This window comes from Trachinotus anak, unplaced genomic scaffold (assembly GCF_046630095.1).
Source record: "Trachinotus anak isolate AG129_WGS33_773 ecotype Australia unplaced genomic scaffold, CSIRO_AGI_Tana_v1 ptg000012l, whole genome shotgun sequence".
Lineage (NCBI taxonomy): Eukaryota > Metazoa > Chordata > Actinopteri > Carangiformes > Carangidae > Trachinotus > Trachinotus anak.
The window spans coordinates 6,759,150-6,777,932 of NW_027273863.1; the positions used below are offsets into that span (position 1 = coordinate 6,759,150).

Genomic DNA, 18,783 nt, shown 5'->3' on the forward strand with positions numbered 1-18,783 from the left:
CAGCAGAAACAGTTGTTGTGCAGGATAAGTTTATTGGCCACCATTTTTTCCATTGGATAGACGGGTGTCAAACAGGCTGAACACATTTCCATGGCAGGTGAGTGGAACTATGATAATGAAAACAAATTCAGTTTAAGGTAAATAGGAGTTGATGGTGAATAGACATTGACATTATAGGAAATTTCTGTCATGTTTTGATTCCTCCAGCTGTATTTCTGTTATGAAAGAAAATTTGTTCCGATTTTCTTTCATGTCTTTGTTTTTCAAGTTGTTTTCCAAGTTGAATTGTGGGACTCAGTAGGATAAAGCTACTTCTACAAGCAGTTACATTTTTACAATATAGTTTTTAGCAGTATTGTTTTTGGAAATGCTTGAAAAAGCACTTCTTAGACATTATGTTGTCTAGGAGGTCACTAATAGCCTTACTCTTGTACCACAGCCACTGAAAATGCTGGGTAGCTGGCAGCTGTGGTTTGACCTTTAGAGACCAACACCTAGGACCCAGGTACTTGTTTCGACTTCTAAATAAATGCATCAATGCACAAATGCAATTCTTGGTAAAGCAAATAACTGTGAGGTCTAAGCTGAACAGCTATTGAATGTATTTGTTTAAACAATAAAAATGGATAACTTTTTGAAAATTGATAATTGATTATTTGAATTGATAATCTTTTAATGTCACTTCAAATATGTTTGACATTTGTCTGAATCTGGACTTTTGAATTAACATTAATTACGGTGAAGTTGGAAGTCCGAAGGTCTGAGGGCCAGTTGCAGGGTAAAGCAGAGGAGGTCTCAGGTATGAGTGACTCCATTACAATCATCCATTACAATTGTGAAATGTATAAGTTGTTGGGTATTATCCTTTGTATATCATTATATCTTATCTCACCATTTTTTTTTTTAAAGAAGTTGTGTAAAGAACTATTCCAACTGTTTGGGTAATGCACATTTTAGATGAGAAAAGGGATATTAGTTCCATCTCTGCACATGTGCAGACACAGATACAGGACTTCTTAGCTCTGATTAAACAAATCAGATATAACATGTTAATAATTTAGCTTTGGAATTGCTCATGGGTAAATTGTTTTATTTTTGGTCTGAGCCGGTTTCCCCTGTTTCCAGTCACTGACTAGGCTAATTGGCTGCTGGCTTATAATCAGTGGACTGTGGTCTGCCAGAAAGAGAGTAAGTGTATCTCCTAAAATTGTTTTTTTTTTTTTTTTCCATTATAATTCTAATGATAATTTCCTAAATTATACTTTTCAGCATACCTACTTATTTCTATTGCTAGAAGAACATTTATAGGTTAACATCAGTGGTTGTTGGTACAGTTGATCCATGATAATTTACAATATTTAACTCACTTTAGGTTTTAAAAGTTGAGGAATAATAATGAGGACCCAGTATGAAGAACAGAAATCACTTTTTAAAAACCCATCTTTTAAACTGTCATTTATTTCACCATTTACACAACAGAACATACAATATCAACTATATGCGGAGCTTTAATAAAAGAAATTAACACTTTATCATGTGGTTACAGTATAAAATCTATAAGACACAATTTTCAATTAAAAGTCAACATTTTTTATGATTTTAGATCATCAGTTTTATGACTAACAAAACCTTTTCATTAAAACATAATGTGATAAATACACAAATGGAATAACTGCTTTTCCAAAATTAAAGGACTGAGGAGTGGCTTTTTTAGTGCTTTTCCTTTGGTTGGCTAAACGTTACAAACACTGTCCCTTCCTCCTTGGCGTTATCTTCAAAAGGGCGACCAGATCTTCTCATTAATGGGGATGTCATGACTTCATATCTGGTTGGACTCCCAACTACTTCAAACAGAGCAGATGATTTAGTGTCAGATTGTTTGGTGACAAATGTTGAAGTCGTGGAGGAAACAAATACGTTGCCAAAGCCATCAGTCTCTTCGTATGTTTCACTGACAGTCTTTGTGCCGATTATTCCTGCAGGTTGCTCTGGAACAGTTTTCACCTCGAGAACACTGACTTTACGTTGCGCAGGATTGTAACCAGTGTTTGAGGACTCTGCAGCAGACTCCTGTCCCAGGTCACTATTTGCATCATGGCAACTTTGAGAACTGCTCTCTGTTTTTGGTTTAAATGTTGACATGGGTGACTTTGGTTGTTCAGCAGGTTTTCTGGCAGCTGAGTGAATGGAGATGAATGACGGGGAGGACTGGGAAGAGGACTGTCTGATGAGTGGCTTATTGGGCACCTGTCTGGGCACTTCTTGCTTGGAAGGACTTGAATCCGAAACTGTTTGTAGATTCACATCAGTCATCTCCTTGTTTTGGCCTGATTTGGCCTTGCTTGACACAATACTTATCTTCCTAATTTTGTTGGCAGGTTGAAGGTTTCGCTCAGATTTCAAAGATTCATCAAAGAGTCCTGACAAGCCTGCAATGTCAGCCTCAGATTTTAGATTGGAGACAGAATACAAAGCCTTTTTAATTGCCTCTTCAATGTCAAGAAGTTTTGCTAAGGTCTCTTCCTTCAGATTTATTATTTCTTTACTTGCCTTTTCCAGATCTTCAAATGCAGTCTCAACTGATGAGATACTTTCTAAATCATCATCCTGGGTCTCTATTTCAACTTTCTTTTCCTGTGTTTTACTTTGTTTAGCATTTCTGCTTGGTGTAACCATCCAAGCAGGGACATTCTCGTGTAATGTCTTCAAGGAGCTAACATCCACACTGTTGGTTTCTCCCTCTATCTCTTGGACCTGAGACAAGATTCCTTTGAGTTCCTCTCGTTTTCTCAAATTTTCAAAAATGTCCATGGCTGCCTTCACATTTCCTTTCATGATCTCTTCCTTGTGGACAGAAAGCCTCTGCCGCCGCTCATCTTCTGTCTCTTTTACTTTCTTCTCTCTTAGAACAACTTTATCCTCAAGCTTTTGTTGCTGTCCATTGAGGTCATTTTGCTGTAAATGACACACATCAATCCAACTGTTGGTGTCTGACATCTGCACTTCAGTCTTGCTGTGTTGTATTTCGATAGGTTCAGGATTTGATTTGTGCTGTTGAATTGTGGTGTTGTTGGTGTATTTATTGTCACTATCATTTATTACTTTTACCCTTTTTGATAACAAAGACACTCTTCTGTCCAGAGACTCGCTTTCCTTTCTTTCAAAGTTCTTTAGAGCACCCTGCAAGCTCATGCTCATTTCATGTTTACCATCCTCTGCATAATTCTTCATACACATCTGAATCTCCTCAGCTGCATTAATTTTCTGTATTACATTTCTCTCCATTTCTACAGTGCTGTTCATTACTTGACAGCTTGATTTGTCCCCTGCAAAAGGTGTTGTTTTCTTTTTCTTCTTCAGTTCCTGAGTCTTTGAGTCCAGTGGTAGATGTTCATTTGACTTACTTGAATCTTGCACTGTTTCATCAACACATTTTTGGTAGTATGGTTCATGTAAGGTTTTCTTTTGTCGTAGTTTATTTGTAAAGGGCATAACAATCTGTTTGTTTTGTTTTGGAGGAACCTCTGCACTTTTTCCATTGTCTTCAATGGGGCAAGCAACTTGAGGAGCAGGAGGAAGTGGAATATTTGGTTCCTCCACAACTACTGATTTCATCAATTTTGGCTTTGGTGGTAAAGCTGGCTTCTGCTCCTGCGATTTCTCACTAGTCTTTTGAGGGAGTGGAGGTGGAGTTACCCTCTTAGAGTGGGATGATTTTGAGTTTCCATTTGCTACAGGGTTAGGTGTTGAATTCTGTGTTGTAATGGGTGGTTGTCCTTCACAGGTTACTGAAATTGAAGGAGACAATTTTGTGTCAGATGGAGGCACAGACACCACAACACACTGCTTGTGAAAAGTCTCGCTCCTCCCTGAACAAGCCCTACCTGAGTTTCTGTATATCATTGCAGCTTTATAGTCTCCTTTGGATACATTAACACTAGATTTCTCAAGAGATTGCAGAGCCAATTGAACATTACCTCTTACAATATCTTCTTTATCTACAAGCTTATGTTCTGTTGCTGCGCTCTGCAGAGACCTAATAGCTGCCTTCACATCTCCTCTGATAATTTCTTCTGTCTCATCTTCTGTTATCTGTCCATTACATTCATAACTTACAATAGGCGGCAGTGATTCTGGTGCACAATTACTGACTATAACTGCTCTTTGTTGACAAGCCTCAAAGGAAACATGGCTTTCCTGATCTTTCACTGCATCACTGACCTTTGGACAAGTCCTGCTTTGCTGGCATCTGGAGGAAGACGGACAGGTAGATTCCATCACTGCTGATGAGCTTGCCTCTTGTGCTGAGACATTAAGGTTGTATATTTTTCCAGGAACAACAACTTCACGCTCCACATGCATGCTTTGCTGTTTAGCCATTTCAAGGGACTTTTTAGCTGCTTTCACATCTCCGGATATAATGACCTCTTTTTGTGCTGGGCTTCCTTCTATGTCAGGACATTGGGCTGGCAAATCCATGTCATAGATAGTTCCAGGTTTAATGATCTCCCGCTCCAAACACATGCTCTGTTGCTTTGCGCGTTCTAATGACTGCATTGTTGCCTTGATGTCCCCAGCCACAATCTCCTCTTTCTCTACCATGACAGGTTGCTTTACTGCAAGTTGTTGCTTTGCTGATGAGACATCCCCAGGGATTATTTCATCCTTTGGAAAACAGTTTTCAACACTGAAAGAGCACTCTGATGAAAAAACTTTTTTGGTATTCTGTACATCTCCTGGTAAAACATCAGAAATGGTTCGCTCTACCAGCTCTTTCTGCTGGCAGAGACTTCTCTTTGCTTCTTTCACATCCCCGTGAACTATTTCAGTCTGTTCTTTAGCGAGAAGGCTGTCATAAGCTTCATCTCCTGACAACTCAGTATGAAGACTCTTCAGGTAGTGCAGATCTCCTTTCTCAATGCAACTTTTGTATAAGTTCACATTTCCCTTTTCATTTTCATCCACTCTACACAATGCTGCAGTCCTCTGACTATTGGCAGTGGCTAGCAGATTTCCAATTGCTGACTTTACATCTCCCCTCTCTATAATGTGACTCTCAGTTTTGGTTTCACAGTTGCAGATGAGTGAATAAACTGACATCTCTGCTTGTCCCGTTGCAGTCTCTTGCATTATGATTCCTTTTTTCAAAACCTTATCTTGAACAAGCAATTCATCAATCATCTGGACAATGTTTTGTATTCTTTGGTCTTTCTCAAGGCTGATAGTTGTGGCTGACTGGTAGACTGGAAGTTCTACTACTGTGGTGTTCACTTTACCTTTCTCCACCTCTCTAAGAAGAGTTACTTGGGGCTTTAGGGTTGGTTTAAGTAAGAGTTGTAACATGATGTTCCTGATGTTACCCCCGACAACCTCTTCTTTCTGGATTTGCACACCTCCATTGCTTTCAAGCAGATATTTAGCCATGTTAACATTACTGCTCTCATTTGCTTCTATTATGATGCCACTTGAGTGAACAAAACTCATTTGGTATAGATATGACAGAGTGTCAGCAACACTGTTGGCAGTGATTTTGTCCAATGGAGTGGTCTCAAAGAGCCAGGTAGTGCACTTCACATCAGCTTTTGGTATCTCCTCCTCAACACTTTGCTTGGAGGTATCCTCGGGCTCCTTGATTTTGTCCAGTGGCTGAGATTCAAACAGCCAAGTGCAGCGTTTCACATCTCCTTTCTGGCTGTCTTCCCTGTGGACTGTTTTTACTGGACCTTGCTCCTGAGGTTCCCCTTTCAGACTGTCAATTGTTTGATTCTCAAAGAGCCAGGTGGAGGTCCTGACATCACCCTGCTGGACATCAGTGACACTAACCATTCGAACAAACTTCTTGCATGACTGCTCAGATTCAAATATCTGCTTATTAAGCTGCACATTACTGCTTCCAAAGTCCTCAATGACCTTGACAGAAGGCTCCTCTCGGCTGGTAAGGGAGTCCAAAGGTTGCGTCTCAAACTTCCATCTGGCTGATTTGACATCTCCTTTTTTGATATCTTCTTGGGTGACAGCCCGGATCACATAGACCTCATTCTCTGCCTTAATGGCATCGAGTGGTTTTGTTTCAAACATCCATCTTGCTCCTCTTACGTCACTACTCATTACCTCCTCTTTTTTTACAGTTGTCACCTCATGAAACTGCCCTTCTTTGTCTCTGATGGCATATAGTGGTAGGGACTCAAACATCATGGTACTTGATTTTACATCTACATTGCTTGCAGGCTGTTCCACAGCGACCAACGTCTGCTCAAGGGGTTCATTGTGGATTTTGTCCAGTGAGGAGGTTTCAAATATAAACTTTTTGTTCTGGACATCACCACTCTCAGCACCACTCACTCTCTGAATGTTTGCATCATTGTTGTCCTTATTGATCAGGTTCATGGGGCAGTTCTCAAACATCCAAGTAAATTTATGTACTGAACCTTTTTCAATGTTTTCACCTTGGGTCTGTTCATCAGTTGTTGTCACAATTTCGGATCCTATTTCATCGAGGGACTGGGATTCAAAAAGTTCTTTGACTCGTGAAACATCTCCTGACTGAAAGTTGACCTGGCTGACACATCTCATGTCTTGTTCTGAATTCGTATCCTTTCTTATTCTGTCCAAGGTTTCTGTTTCAAAAAGATGTTTGACTGTTTGAACACCAAGCTCTGATTTGACAGAATCCTGTATGGTGCTGCAGAGCTTCAAATTGTACTCCTCACCATCTTTGATGCTATCTAGAGGCTGGGATTCAAAAAGCCAAGTAATGGACTTGACATTGGTATTGTCAATGGCTTCTTTATCTTTCACTTTTTCTGATTTGTCGTACAAAATGTCCATTGGTTGTGTCTCAAATAACCATTTGCAAGTCTTGACGTCACCTTTACTTGGCTCCTCTGCTGCAGAAGCATTCCACTCTGTCTTGTTGAACTTGGAATGGATCCCATCTATCGTTTGGGTTTCAAAAAGCCACTTTGCTGTTTTGACATCTCCCATTGTATCCTCCTGTCTGGTGATGCCTTTAATTACCTCAACATTTCCCTTTCCCTCTGCAAGCTCATCTAAAGGCTTGGTCTCAAACATCCACTTATAGTTTTGGACCTTCCCTTTGATAAATTCTTCTCGGCTGACTGTTGTGACCTTATGGAGGTTTCCGGAGCTGTCCTTTATGGCGTATAAAGGAGTTGTCTCAAACATCGCTGTGTTACCCTTTACGTTTCCTGCTGTAATGGCATTTTCCTTTTCAACAATCTCCTCATCAGAATGAGCAATTTTGCTCAAAGGAATTGTTTCAAAGAGATGTTTGAATCCCTTAACATCGCCCTTTTCAATCTCTTGTTCTTTGAATGAGGCATCCTTTTTAATACTGCAGCTCTCAAACATTTGCTTTCTGCCCTTTACTTCTCCTTGTTCATCAGCTGAAAGGGTAATTTTCTTCAGACGCCCAACTTCATAGGTATCATTAAGAGTCTCCATAGGTTGAGTTTCAAACAACCACAGAGAAGTTTTGACATCCCCCCCAATTATTTCTTCCTTTTCTGCTGAATCTCCTTTCAGTGTGGCCAAAGGTTTCATCTCAAAAAACTTCCTTTTGTTGACGACATCAGCCTCTTCTCCACATTCAGCCACAGTTCCTTCAAATTTATCCGCTCCCTCAACCTCTTGTATAGTGTCAAATGGCTGAGTTTCAAACATCCACCTCTTTTGGTCAACTCCTCCTCTGTGCCCCTCTTCCAGTGATATACCCCGAATTATTTTCACTCCATCAGTTCCCTTATTAATCAGGTCCAAAGGTTGGGTTTCAAAAAGCCAACGGGCAGTGCTGATGTTGTTGCTGTTGATCTCTTCCCTGCAGATGGATTTAATTTCATGTATATTGCCACTGTTGTCTCTGATAGCACAGTAAGGTTCTGCCTGGAAGAGTTTAACAGTTTTCTGGACTTCTCCTTTCTGTTCCTGGAGCTCAGACCTCAGTTTCAGAAAGCTATGGTCTTCTACAGAGTTGCAGCGACCCAAGTCACTCAATGATTTAGACTCAAAAAGCAGCCGAGTCCCTCTCACATCCCCTGGCTGGATGGGTTCTTTAAGCACTGCCTCGACTAGTTCACCCTCTTCTCTTTTTGATTTATTTAGAGAATCTAAGGGCTGAGACTCAAACAGCCATGTTGATGTTCTCACATCACCTCTGACAGAAGTCTGTCTTTTGGCAGACATTTGTTGGGTGCTGTCAGTGTGCTCAAACATAGTGGACGTGCCTCTGACGTCTCCACCTTTTAACTCCTCATCATCCAATAGCTTCTTGGTTGCATGAGGATCCCCGATGTTGTCCAGAGTCCAGTTCTCAAAAATCCACCTCATGGACTGCACTTCACCCTGATAAGCTGCATCTGCTGAGCTTTCTGACTGCACTGCCCTAATTATATCATCATCCACGACATCATCGAGATTTGCCCGTAGGTCTGGGTGGATGTGTTTAAAGAGCCTCTTCAATTCACTCTTCTGCCGTTGCTGGTAGAATGTGGAGAAGGTTTCTTTAGGTGGGGGCACTGGGAGGCTACCTAATGCTGAAGGCCCTTCATAGTCCAGGGGTCTAGGTGGTACGGGAGGAGGTGGAGGGAGAGGCAGGTCTTCGTCATCATGAGAGGATTGCAAAACTGTGATTTTCCTGGCTGCGTCAGCCATCTTGAAATGAAAAACAGATAGGAGTAATTCAGTAATGGAAAACAGTATTAGTAAAGGTACATGCTAATAATGTAATTGCATGCATTTGGCAAGTGAAGCCATACTTTACCTTTCTCTGTGCGCGCTTGATGTTTTTCACTTCAAACCATCTTCTGACACACGAGGGTTAACAAAGCACTTCATAGCTGTTAGTAGGCAGACATTAGACACCCAACCTAGACTGTGAGTCTAATGACTAATAACTTAAGCTCAAACTTTTTTTTTCTCAACAGAAACACCTGTAAATGTAAATCTTGTAGTACATATAGTTCAGTTTTTTAGTATTTGGCAGGTTAATACATTTTGTTTTGGCTTTGTACTCTGGGACAATAGAAACAAGGACTTTGAGGGCAAAGTGTTGACTCATTTAGTCATTAATTTAAACCCGCATTGACTAATTTTGTGAAAATCACACATTACCACTTTTTTAATATGGAAAACGTATTAACAAACAGGTACTTATTTACAGACGCAACAATACATTGCAACATCAACATTCATTTGGAGTTGGTCAACCTGATGAATTTACATCCATATTCACTCTACTCTTGTTTGCTCCACTTTGTTCACCAGCTAATTGCTATCTACTTATTAATTTGCTACTTCTTTTTGGACAGATAGCATACAATGAGTTTTTTAATGCTTGTTTGCAGGAATTGCTGTGGCCGAAAATGACGCTCATAAGAACAGTGCAACTGAACCAAAACATATAGCTGAGGGGAACTGCAGAGTCAGGTGATAATCCTCAGTAGGTTCATCACTACGAGCAACGACTTTCATTTACAGCTATTCATGCTATCAGTGGTTTTAAAAGACATCTTCACTAGGTGTTTGTTGCTCTTTGTTTTGTGCTCTGAAGTAGTGTTACAGTAACTGAGGCAAAAACAATAATACTGTCACATTTATGGCCCCTGTACCTCACTATTACGAAGAACACCACTGTCTGCTTATATAGAAATTATTGTGAGATTTATATACAGTATGAGTAACTGTAAATATGAGCACATGAAGCGGCTAAGTTGTTCTGAACCTCTTTTATCTAAATATAAATGTCATTTATATCAATGCTGTGTTGCTTCTTGAGCTCTAGGTCCAAGGTAAACTGTCTTTGGTCATGCAAGCAAAGCAAAATAGTGAACTACCACAGCAAACAACCACACTTTTATAAGGGGTGAAAATTAAGCAGCACAATACAGTACCTTACTGCTTTTAGATCTTGCTGGTGGGGTACCAATGAATTCCTGTTGAACAAAAGAAATATAAATTGTAATAGTTTGTACTGTATTGAGATGTATTATTTTCTGTGGGAGTATATGTTAGCATTGGTAACATAAATGTATAGCACATAACATGTGCTATACATTTAAAGAATGCAAAAGATTAAGTGTAAAATGTTGAGGTGTTCCTATTGTGACAGAGCATACTGGTCATTCCCCAGTGAAGCCCTTGACCTCAGTGTTTGGGGAGGAATGAGAGGCATCTCAGGAACTCACTGGCTGTGTTGAGCCTCCTGTGGAGTCGATAGCTGCTGCTCTTGACAGATAGAGAGCGGATCTGTCTCTCACTGAGGAGGAGGGAGATATCCTGTCTCTGGGTAGTCTTGTTGGGGGGACCCCCTTCGTCAGTGATGGACTAATTTTATCACCTGTAGTAGAAAAGTCAATGTTAAATATCCAGTAAAATATATAAACAAAGCACAAATAGTTATCTCAATGAGGCAACAAAAACTATAGTAAAATAAAGTTTTGATTTTGTCACTTTTGCTTGTGTAGATTCATTGACACACTTGTCAAAGTAGGACTCTGATATTACTGTATCCCAAAATAAGCAAAGCAGAGTGTCTAGTGTCAGCAACAAGTTTAATGATAACACTGTGTGTGTGTGTGTGTGTGTGTGTGTGTGTGTGTGTGTGTGTGTGTATTTATAGTGACGTTCACAGTGTGCGTATTAATAGAGATGCTGGAAACTTTCTTATCACTGTCGTAGCTCCCTGTTAACTTCTGGAAACAATGTCATTCACCACAAGGGCCTATAGTGTGGCTCCCTAACGGTGGTTTTCAGTTGCCTGATGGACATATGATTTATTGTGCTAAAGAGAAAACAATGTAACAAACAAGTCAGTTCACGAAGGCTTTGATCCCGGGAGGCTGACAACACAAATAGGCCCACACAGCCTGCCTGCTGCCTGGGACGCGCACCAAACTGCATGCATGCCATGGACTGACCATGACGCCCCAAGAAGAGAGAAAAAAAAACAGCAACTGCTAGCTCAGCTGGAGTGACACAGATTGTTTGCACATTGTTTATGTGAGCCATCAAACCATCAACCCCTGACCAAAGGAATGCAACTGCCTGACCCCATGAAAAACATGGAAATTGTCTCATCTTTAACCTGCAGCTGAACGCTGCTACTATAATTTTTTCAAGCAAATGTCCTTAGCACAAATCTGGTTAAACAAACAGTGAAACCATGTTGAATTATATTAGTCAAGAGTATGGTAGATGTGATAAATTCAGAAAATACTTCAGCAACAACACAGTGAACAATATGGGTGGAGGTCAACAGCCCAGTGTGTTGCACAGGCCACCCAGCTGTAACTAATGGCCAGATCTGAGCACAACTCCTCTTTTCACACACTAAGCCCTCACAGGACAAAAGGATGGACCAGCAAGCTGGCACCTCTCACGAGTCCGGACTTAAAGCATTTTGCATAGATGGGTGAGCAGACAGAATGAGGCAACCGAGTGGTTGAGGCAATGCGCATCCTCACCCACTAAACTGAGAGGTCAACTTCACCACTTATCGTCCAAACATTTACACACAATAGTATCAGTAGCTGGCGCTGCTTTGTAAAATCCTGTTGATATCAAATCAAAAGACATTTACTTTTGCTTTTTGGCATGTCTTTGATCTGAGTTAATTCTCCAGGAATGAAGAGGAGCTATTAGCGGCACAGTACTGTGAGGATGTTTAGGGCTGCCGGCAGCTGTACAAATGATGGTGAAATGCAGATGGTATTTGTTCTTCACCACCACCACCGCCACCTTCGCCACCATCAGCTGTTTCCGACTGTAGCCGCATTCACAGACTGTAATGAAAATCTGCATGCCAAAAGGTAGCTCATACCAGAGGGCGTCAGACCACACACTACCAGACAATGCAAGCCACTTTTATTTTTTTCCTTTCTGCTTTTATAACTTTTGTGCTGCTGTAGCAGTTTACGATCACTCTTCTGATGATAGAAAGAAAGAAAGTCAATAACTGAGTAATGCTGTTCCCCGACCTCCCATTTCAGACATGTCTATGACAGGGGCATCTTCATTAAGACTTAATGAAGATGCCAGCATATAGTCATATCACTCGTGAAGAAATAAGGGCAAAATGGAAAGCATCTGGATCATCTCTGTCAAAGTCAATAATATAACTTTTGATCATTTTAGAGGTTTTACAATTACATGATTAATCAATTAGTCAATTGACAAAAAGATAACTGACAACTACTTCTATAGTCAGTTAATCATTTCAGACATTTTTCAAGCAAAACGTGAAAAAATGTCCAATATTCTCTGGTTCCGGCGTCTTAAATGGCAGGATTTGTTGCTTTTCATCATCATATATCATTGTCATATGTCGTTGAGACATTTGAAGATGTCACCTCGGTTACTTTGGGTACTTTTACATTATTTTTTAACATGTTATAAACCAAATTATTAATTCATAATTAAAGTAATCATTAGACTGATGTTGTTTTCTTTTATGTTCATAATTCATTTTGGAATTGAATTTTATTTTGCTGAAGTTAAAGTAAAGATCATCCACTACACTCCACATTCATTCTGATCATTTAAAGAACTGAATCATATTGGACAAAACATACTGCTATTATACAAATAAAGTTATATAGCAGCCCTACTCCATTTCAACAAAGTTAACACTCATGATACTCACTAAAACACCATCCAGCGTCGCTCTCACTCACTTCCCTGTGTATCTCTGCTGTGCTGGATAACTGACTCAAGGCCTCTGTGATGTGTGATACAGCCTGTCTCCTCTCTGCCTCTCAGTTCTCTGTGACTGATCTCTTTCTAGTCCTGTGGCCTCGGTGACAGCTGATTTTTATCAGAGCCCGCTGCCCCAGTGGAAGACTTTGGCTATTTTGGGAGGGTGGGCTGGCGGCTGCTGCTGCTGCTCGGCTGAGTCAATCACCTCTGTTAGTCACTGAGGGACTGGGGCACCCCTCCACCTCCCATTCCCATAGCTACATTGTCACCCACTATAACGGGCACTGGGTGGGACAGTATCTGTGTCAGTGGGTGTTGGGTGGGCAAAATACAAACAGTAACACACTATAGGTCCTATTTTGGTAAGATAGTACAATGATGAGTCTGCTGAGTAGACTATTTCATATTAATATTGTCATAATTGTCATATATTCTTCCATAGACCATAAGATCATTTTCTAGTGGTTGAAATATAATTTGTAATTTAAAAAATATGAAAAGATTTTAAACTGTCTTCAGGAAAATACACTATAGATTTTGTCAGTAATCCTCAGGAACTCTATAGGAGACACTGTAGATGTCCACTTGTATTCCTGCCTGTGTCTTTCTCGTACCAGACACATCACAGGGTCAAAGCGTCAGTATGCCATAGTGATATCAGTTCCACGACGCAGACAGGCACAGCTCAGAGGGCCAAGGTCTGTGTCACGGTCAGAGCCAGCAGTGACAGCCTCACTCCTATCTTAAGCATGAGTGCCAAATGCATAGTTATGTATTTACACCGCTACATCCTTGTCTTTATTTAGCTTTTTCCTTTCAACTCCCAGCGCCAAGAATCAATGGGGTTACTGTTCACCCAACTCTGTCAGGATTTTAAATAAGTGTTTTGCTCTGTGGGAACTTCATGTGATATACTGGATGTGTGGGGATGCTTGAGTCACAGTTTTTTGGCATATGCTGATGAATAAGTCTACATTCATATCTCAGAATATCTTTGCAACTTCTCAGTAGCCCATCAGAAACAAAGAACTGTCAGGAATACAAACTTAAATGGCTGGATGGGCTTGATCTCACAAGTTTTCAATAGTGAGTACTACTGATTGTGAAATGTGGCACAGAAATACAACGGTGACCTCATGCCTTTGAGGGAACCCTGGCTTTGATCCCACCTGCCCGATCAAATCTCACTGACTATAAACATGAAATCCAGCACCGCTGCTCACCGTGTGAGTATCTGGATGTTCTGTTGTAAGACTCTTGGAAGCCATTCAGGGTCTTTCCACCTTCTCCCTGGGAGCCTCCCTATGGAGCAACAACATGATGTCATGAAAACATCAGATTTAGTATTTCTAGTGGACATAGAAAAGCTAGCTGTGTGCCCCTGCCTCAATTCTTTGTGTTAATGTAAGCTAACCACCTGCTGGCTCTGGTATTAAGAGTACACATGGGAGTGGTATTAATCTTCTAATTCCTTAAAATTTTGAACTATTCCTTTAAAAATGTATATGTGTGTGTGCCAGAGTGGCTTAAGATTTCAGGAGAATGATTTTGCCTGGAGGTGGTTACTGTCTGTTAACTGTTGAACTGTGTTTGGGACCTGAGCTGTCGGGTGTTGTGTACCAGCACCTGCATCAGGTCAAACCCACTGCCAGTTGGCTAAATGTGGCACATTAACACCAGTGACTAAATTCTTGCAATAATCTGGTTGAGTAATGTTATGTTATGTAATGTTTTTAACATTATCTGTAGCTAATTTGGCCAATATGGGATATACATTATGTTTTCTCATAAACCAATGTCCTTGTAGGTAACTTACACACCTGAATAGTGGTATCCTTTAATGGAGTGTTATGACATCTCCAGTCCTGCAGGGGGCAGTCTCTCCTTGTGTTACTGCCAGCAGGAGACCTCATGTTCAGCCCAGGGCTGCTGTGGAAGCTCTGCTGCAGGGTGGCCTTGGACTCAAACAGGGCGCACAGAGCTCTGGTGCCTGAGGGCTCCTTCTGAGGGAGGAAGTCCATGGAGCGACTCCTGCACAGATTAGAGCCTCTTCCTGGTCCCCAGAAGGCCACATTCTCCCTGCTCTCCTGCTTCCTCCAGCGACCGTCCACAGTGTTTTCTGACACCTGGAGGCAGCAGTTGATTTTCATTTTCATTTTCTGGACAGCGTTGATGTTGTCATGGTTGCCATATTATTACTTATGATGAAAGAAAGATACACTACCTGGAGTTTATGCTCCCTTTTGTCCGTACTCCTTAGGTCAGCGCAGCTTTGGTAACTGTTTGAACAAATTTATTGGCAATTTTATCAGCAATGATTCAAGTAGGTTGAAAGTAAGGATCAGCTGAGAATTGGTGAGAAGTAAAAGTGAATGAAACTGTCTTTGTGCCCTTAAGCAAGGCACTAATGTTCAACTTTCATTCCTCACTGGCTACCAGAAGTTTGTACTGGGAAGCTCCCAGTGAGTGTAAATGAATGACAAGGCAGAAAAACACCAAAACTTGCTTGTAAAGGCAAATAACGCTATACAGTGTACAGTATGAATGTGCACACATGTGCTGTGTAGAACTTACTGTTGCACCAGCTGAGACACAGACTTCCTGTCCCTGCAGGTTGTAGCTGGCATGACCCATGACCTCTCCTGGGCCCCAGAAAGACTCCTCAGAGACTGGGTCCTTCTCAGGCCAAATGGCTCCATAGTCGTCCCTCTAACAGCAGCTAAAATAAGGAAGGATCACTTGTTTGAAAACATGTTTCTGTTCACTGATCATAGAGTTTATAATGGCATATTGTTATTTTCAGATCAGGAAAAATGGAATCCATAAATTCTTTATTTGTTCATCTTTCTCACTAGAATTCAAGCACACAGCTCAGGTTTAACTTCATTAGAGTTATTCAATAACAGATTGTCACTGACAGTCACATGACTCTATTAATGTTTCTGAACTTCTGCACTCAGACAGTAAACCCAGATTTACACCTCAGCATGACTGTGTGCTACTGTAGGATAAATATATGATAATACTGTTTCTAAAAAAAACAAACCCTACTCTCAAAATACAGAAGAAAAAGGTACAATACTTAAATTTTGAACAGAGAAATATATTTCATATTTCATAAATGCATGAGTGAAGAAATCCATAGGCTAAGAAGTATAACACTGTTACAATATTATCATTGCAAATAGGCTTATGGTTATTTGTTTTTGCACAATCAACATAATATTCAACTCCATACCTGAAGAGAAGAAGCAGAAGTCACCTGTGCATATCCGTCTTTCTGACTGACTTGTGGTTTTGGAGCATCTCTCACAAGACACAATAATTTCTAGTGACCAAAGTCCTTTAACACCTTGTGATTTGAGGCTTCCGGACATGAGGACTTGGCACCTTAACTTCAGCTGATAAATTTCTCTGATAGATCAATCACAAGACTACACAAGATTATTTGTATTATACAAAGAGAGAAGATCACAAAATAAAATTCTCTCTCCCTCTCTCTCTCTATGAATATATGAAATATGTTATTTTCTGTATTTAAGTATTAATGACAGTGATGACAGTGTGGGGCATTTAAGAAATTGCAGAGGAACCAGAGAGCAGACCTGTGTGAACTATGGCAGCTGGTCCAGTCAGATGTCATTGCTGAAATGCCTGGCATAGCCACTCTGTTACTGTATCTCATGCCAAAACTCAGAGCAGCAGCATTTTATCTGCACCTCACATGCTTACCACAGTCTTTTTGTCACTGCAGCAGGAGTCATGTTCATTCACCTCACATGCTATTATTCCTTAATGTGCTTAGATGATAATGTATTAAGTTGCTGCTTCTATTTGGTTGATACAGGACTCAACCAAAGTACAGAAAAAGCTGATGCTGCATGTGCAGCTCATTCCTGTTGATGATTACAGACTGCTGGGGCTCAAACAGACTGTTGCCACATGAAGTTTATACACCAATAAATCTAAGGGAACTTTATATTTTACTTTTTACTTTTCATACAGGTAACCATTAACTTTCTTAAAAATTCACTAGTGTGCAACATTTTACAGTGCACATAGTACACTCTAAAATCTGATGAATAGCGTTCCTTTAATTCTGGATAAAATGAGGATTAAAGAATGATTTAATACCTGATGTTTTGGTTGGCTATGTTATGTTTTGTAGTAAAACTGCCACTGTGCCAGGAGTTTATTATGCCCCAAATTCCTGTTGTGTAAGTTTGTATTATTATGTTTGGTCATTGTTATTATAAATGTTCTACTGGAGGACTCACCCAAGTTCACATAAAGCAACTCTGGGGTGATATCAGTTTTTACCATTAGCTGACAGTAGCAGGTGTCTGAATATGCAATAGTCACAGATCATGATAGCATAGAGCTACAATGCCTACGTTCATCTATGACTGGTCTTTGCTGTGTTGGCAAAGTGTACACAACCACAATATACATAGTCATATGTAAGTCCCTGTTAATATATTGCACCATGTTTTTATATTTAGCTGTTTTTTTTTATTTATTTTATTTATTTATAACATAAGCTAACTTCCATAGCTAGCAGTTACTTATTTGGGAAGGTTTACCATGCTAGCTTTGTTGCCTGTAGTGTGGTGTTTATTTGTAGTTAAAGCTGCTATAAGCAATATTTGTATGTTAACAATGGATCAGTGTATGTTGAAGGTGTTACTAATGAGAAGCTAGTGAACATTGTGCAGCATTTAGCAGCTAAAGAGACAGATAGTTCTCTCAGGAATTGGAGGAGAGCAAAATATTGGGCTTGAATTTAATTGTGTTGTTTCTGATGCCCCCAAGTGGACAAAAAAAAATGTTAATGCAGGTGATATCAGATGGCAGATTATATAAGATGCATTTTGGTGACTTGCTGCCACTTTCATGTTCTGTATTAAAACCCCTTTAAAATTCTTGGCAAAATGGGCATAGTCATCACTCAGCATAATACTCAGCATAATACTGTTTTTATCTGACCATATTGTTTCTCATAAGCATTTACCATGTCGACCTCCAGTGGAGAAATGGTTCATTCATTCCCTCATAAAAAAAAAAAATTCTCCTCAATATAATTTAAAATCCAGGAGATGGCACCAGAGAAACATGCCTCCTCCCAACTGCAAAAATGTGGCTAAAGGGCAACAAAGCTGCAAGCATGTTGACAGAACATATGTTGTTATACTTATGAGTGCGCATGTATGCATGGCTGCTATTTGCAATAGGATTGTTGAATTGCATTTGTTTGTACATATGTAAGGCAATAAACATTACTGCTTTCAGGACTCAGAAATCAATGATTGAAAATACCAGCCTATGTCTAACAGTTGTGTTGTCAGCCTTTAATGCACATGTTTTGTCAGCGGCAATCAGTGAGGGATTGAGTGTGTATGTGTGTGTGTGTGTGTGTGTGTGGGGGGGGGGGGGGGGGGGGGGGGGGGGGGGAGTCTCACCCACACAACTCCACAGAACAGTCAGTACTGGCCTGAACAGCTGAGAACAGAGCAGGTCTCCTTCCTCCTGCTGCTGCTGCGTGCTCCTGCAAAAGCCTCACATGGAGCCACATGTGACAGCCAACACCAACAGCAGAGTACACTGTGCTGGAGCTCAGAGAGCACGGGAGCTCCCACTGCAGGGCTGACAGCCAAATGCAATCAGTGGCACAATAACAACAGGAACACACACTTTGTGCACACTCACACATTTTTTTTAGCCTGTTATTGTGGATGCATAATACAACAGCCAAATCGTCTCTGCCCAGTGATACATTTTACTGTGTTCCTATATTATAGACCCTGTGTTCCTATACTACAGACCAAAAACATCTTTTGGGTCTATAGTGCAACACACAGGCAAGTTTGTAAGTTTGTAAGAAAGGTCAGCACAGCTCTCTGGCTGATGTTGACAACAAGCTCATTGTTGAGGGGGAATGTCAAACCCAATCACACAGCTGCTTTGCTGTTACAGCTTGCACTGCTCACATGCAGAGACAGATAAGATCACTTCTGTTGAAAACTGTAGTTGTGTAACCTACTTTGCTCTCTGGGCTGCAGCTTGACTCACTTT

The 18,783-nt window shown here is 40.5% G+C and overlaps 1 protein-coding gene across 2 annotated transcripts; it reads right to left on the reverse strand.

Moving 5' to 3' along the window:
- Positions 1-1,440: 1,440 nt before the first annotated feature.
- xirp1 (xin actin binding repeat containing 1) lies at positions 1,441-16,360 on the reverse strand. 2 transcript variants are annotated; one of them, XM_071491849.1, is made up of 8 exons: positions 15,950-16,360; positions 15,286-15,430; positions 14,936-14,990; positions 14,532-14,837; positions 13,935-14,013; positions 10,203-10,354; positions 9,909-9,950; positions 1,441-8,670 (listed from the first exon to the last, which is right to left on the reverse strand). In XM_071491849.1, exons 1-8 carry the CDS (start codon positions 16,086-16,088, stop codon positions 1,711-1,713), a joined length of 7,878 nt encoding a protein of 2,625 aa, XP_071347950.1. In that variant the 5' UTR covers positions 16,089-16,360; the 3' UTR covers positions 1,441-1,710. The 2 variants fall into 2 exon arrangements, with proteins under 2 accessions (XP_071347950.1, XP_071347951.1); XM_071491850.1 differs by lacking the exons at positions 13,935-14,013; positions 14,532-14,837; positions 14,936-14,990; positions 15,286-15,430; positions 15,950-16,360 and adding an exon at positions 12,659-12,804.
- Positions 16,361-18,783: the final 2,423 nt, after the last annotated feature.

Bases quoted from the DNA above. Each gene is read 5' to 3' on its own strand.
- xirp1 (XM_071491849.1), bottom strand. From the start codon at position 16,088: ATGTCCGGAAGCCTCAAATCACAAGGTGTTAAAGGACTTTGGTCACTA. The intron at 14,014-14,531 runs GTGTGTAAGTTA...GTTGCTCCATAG, and splicing joins TAAAGGATACCACTATTCAG to GGAGGCTCCCAGGGAGAAGG. The intron at 10,355-13,934 runs GTGAGCAGCGGT...TTTCTACTACAG, and splicing joins AACATCCAGATACTCACACG to GTGATAAAATTAGTCCATCA.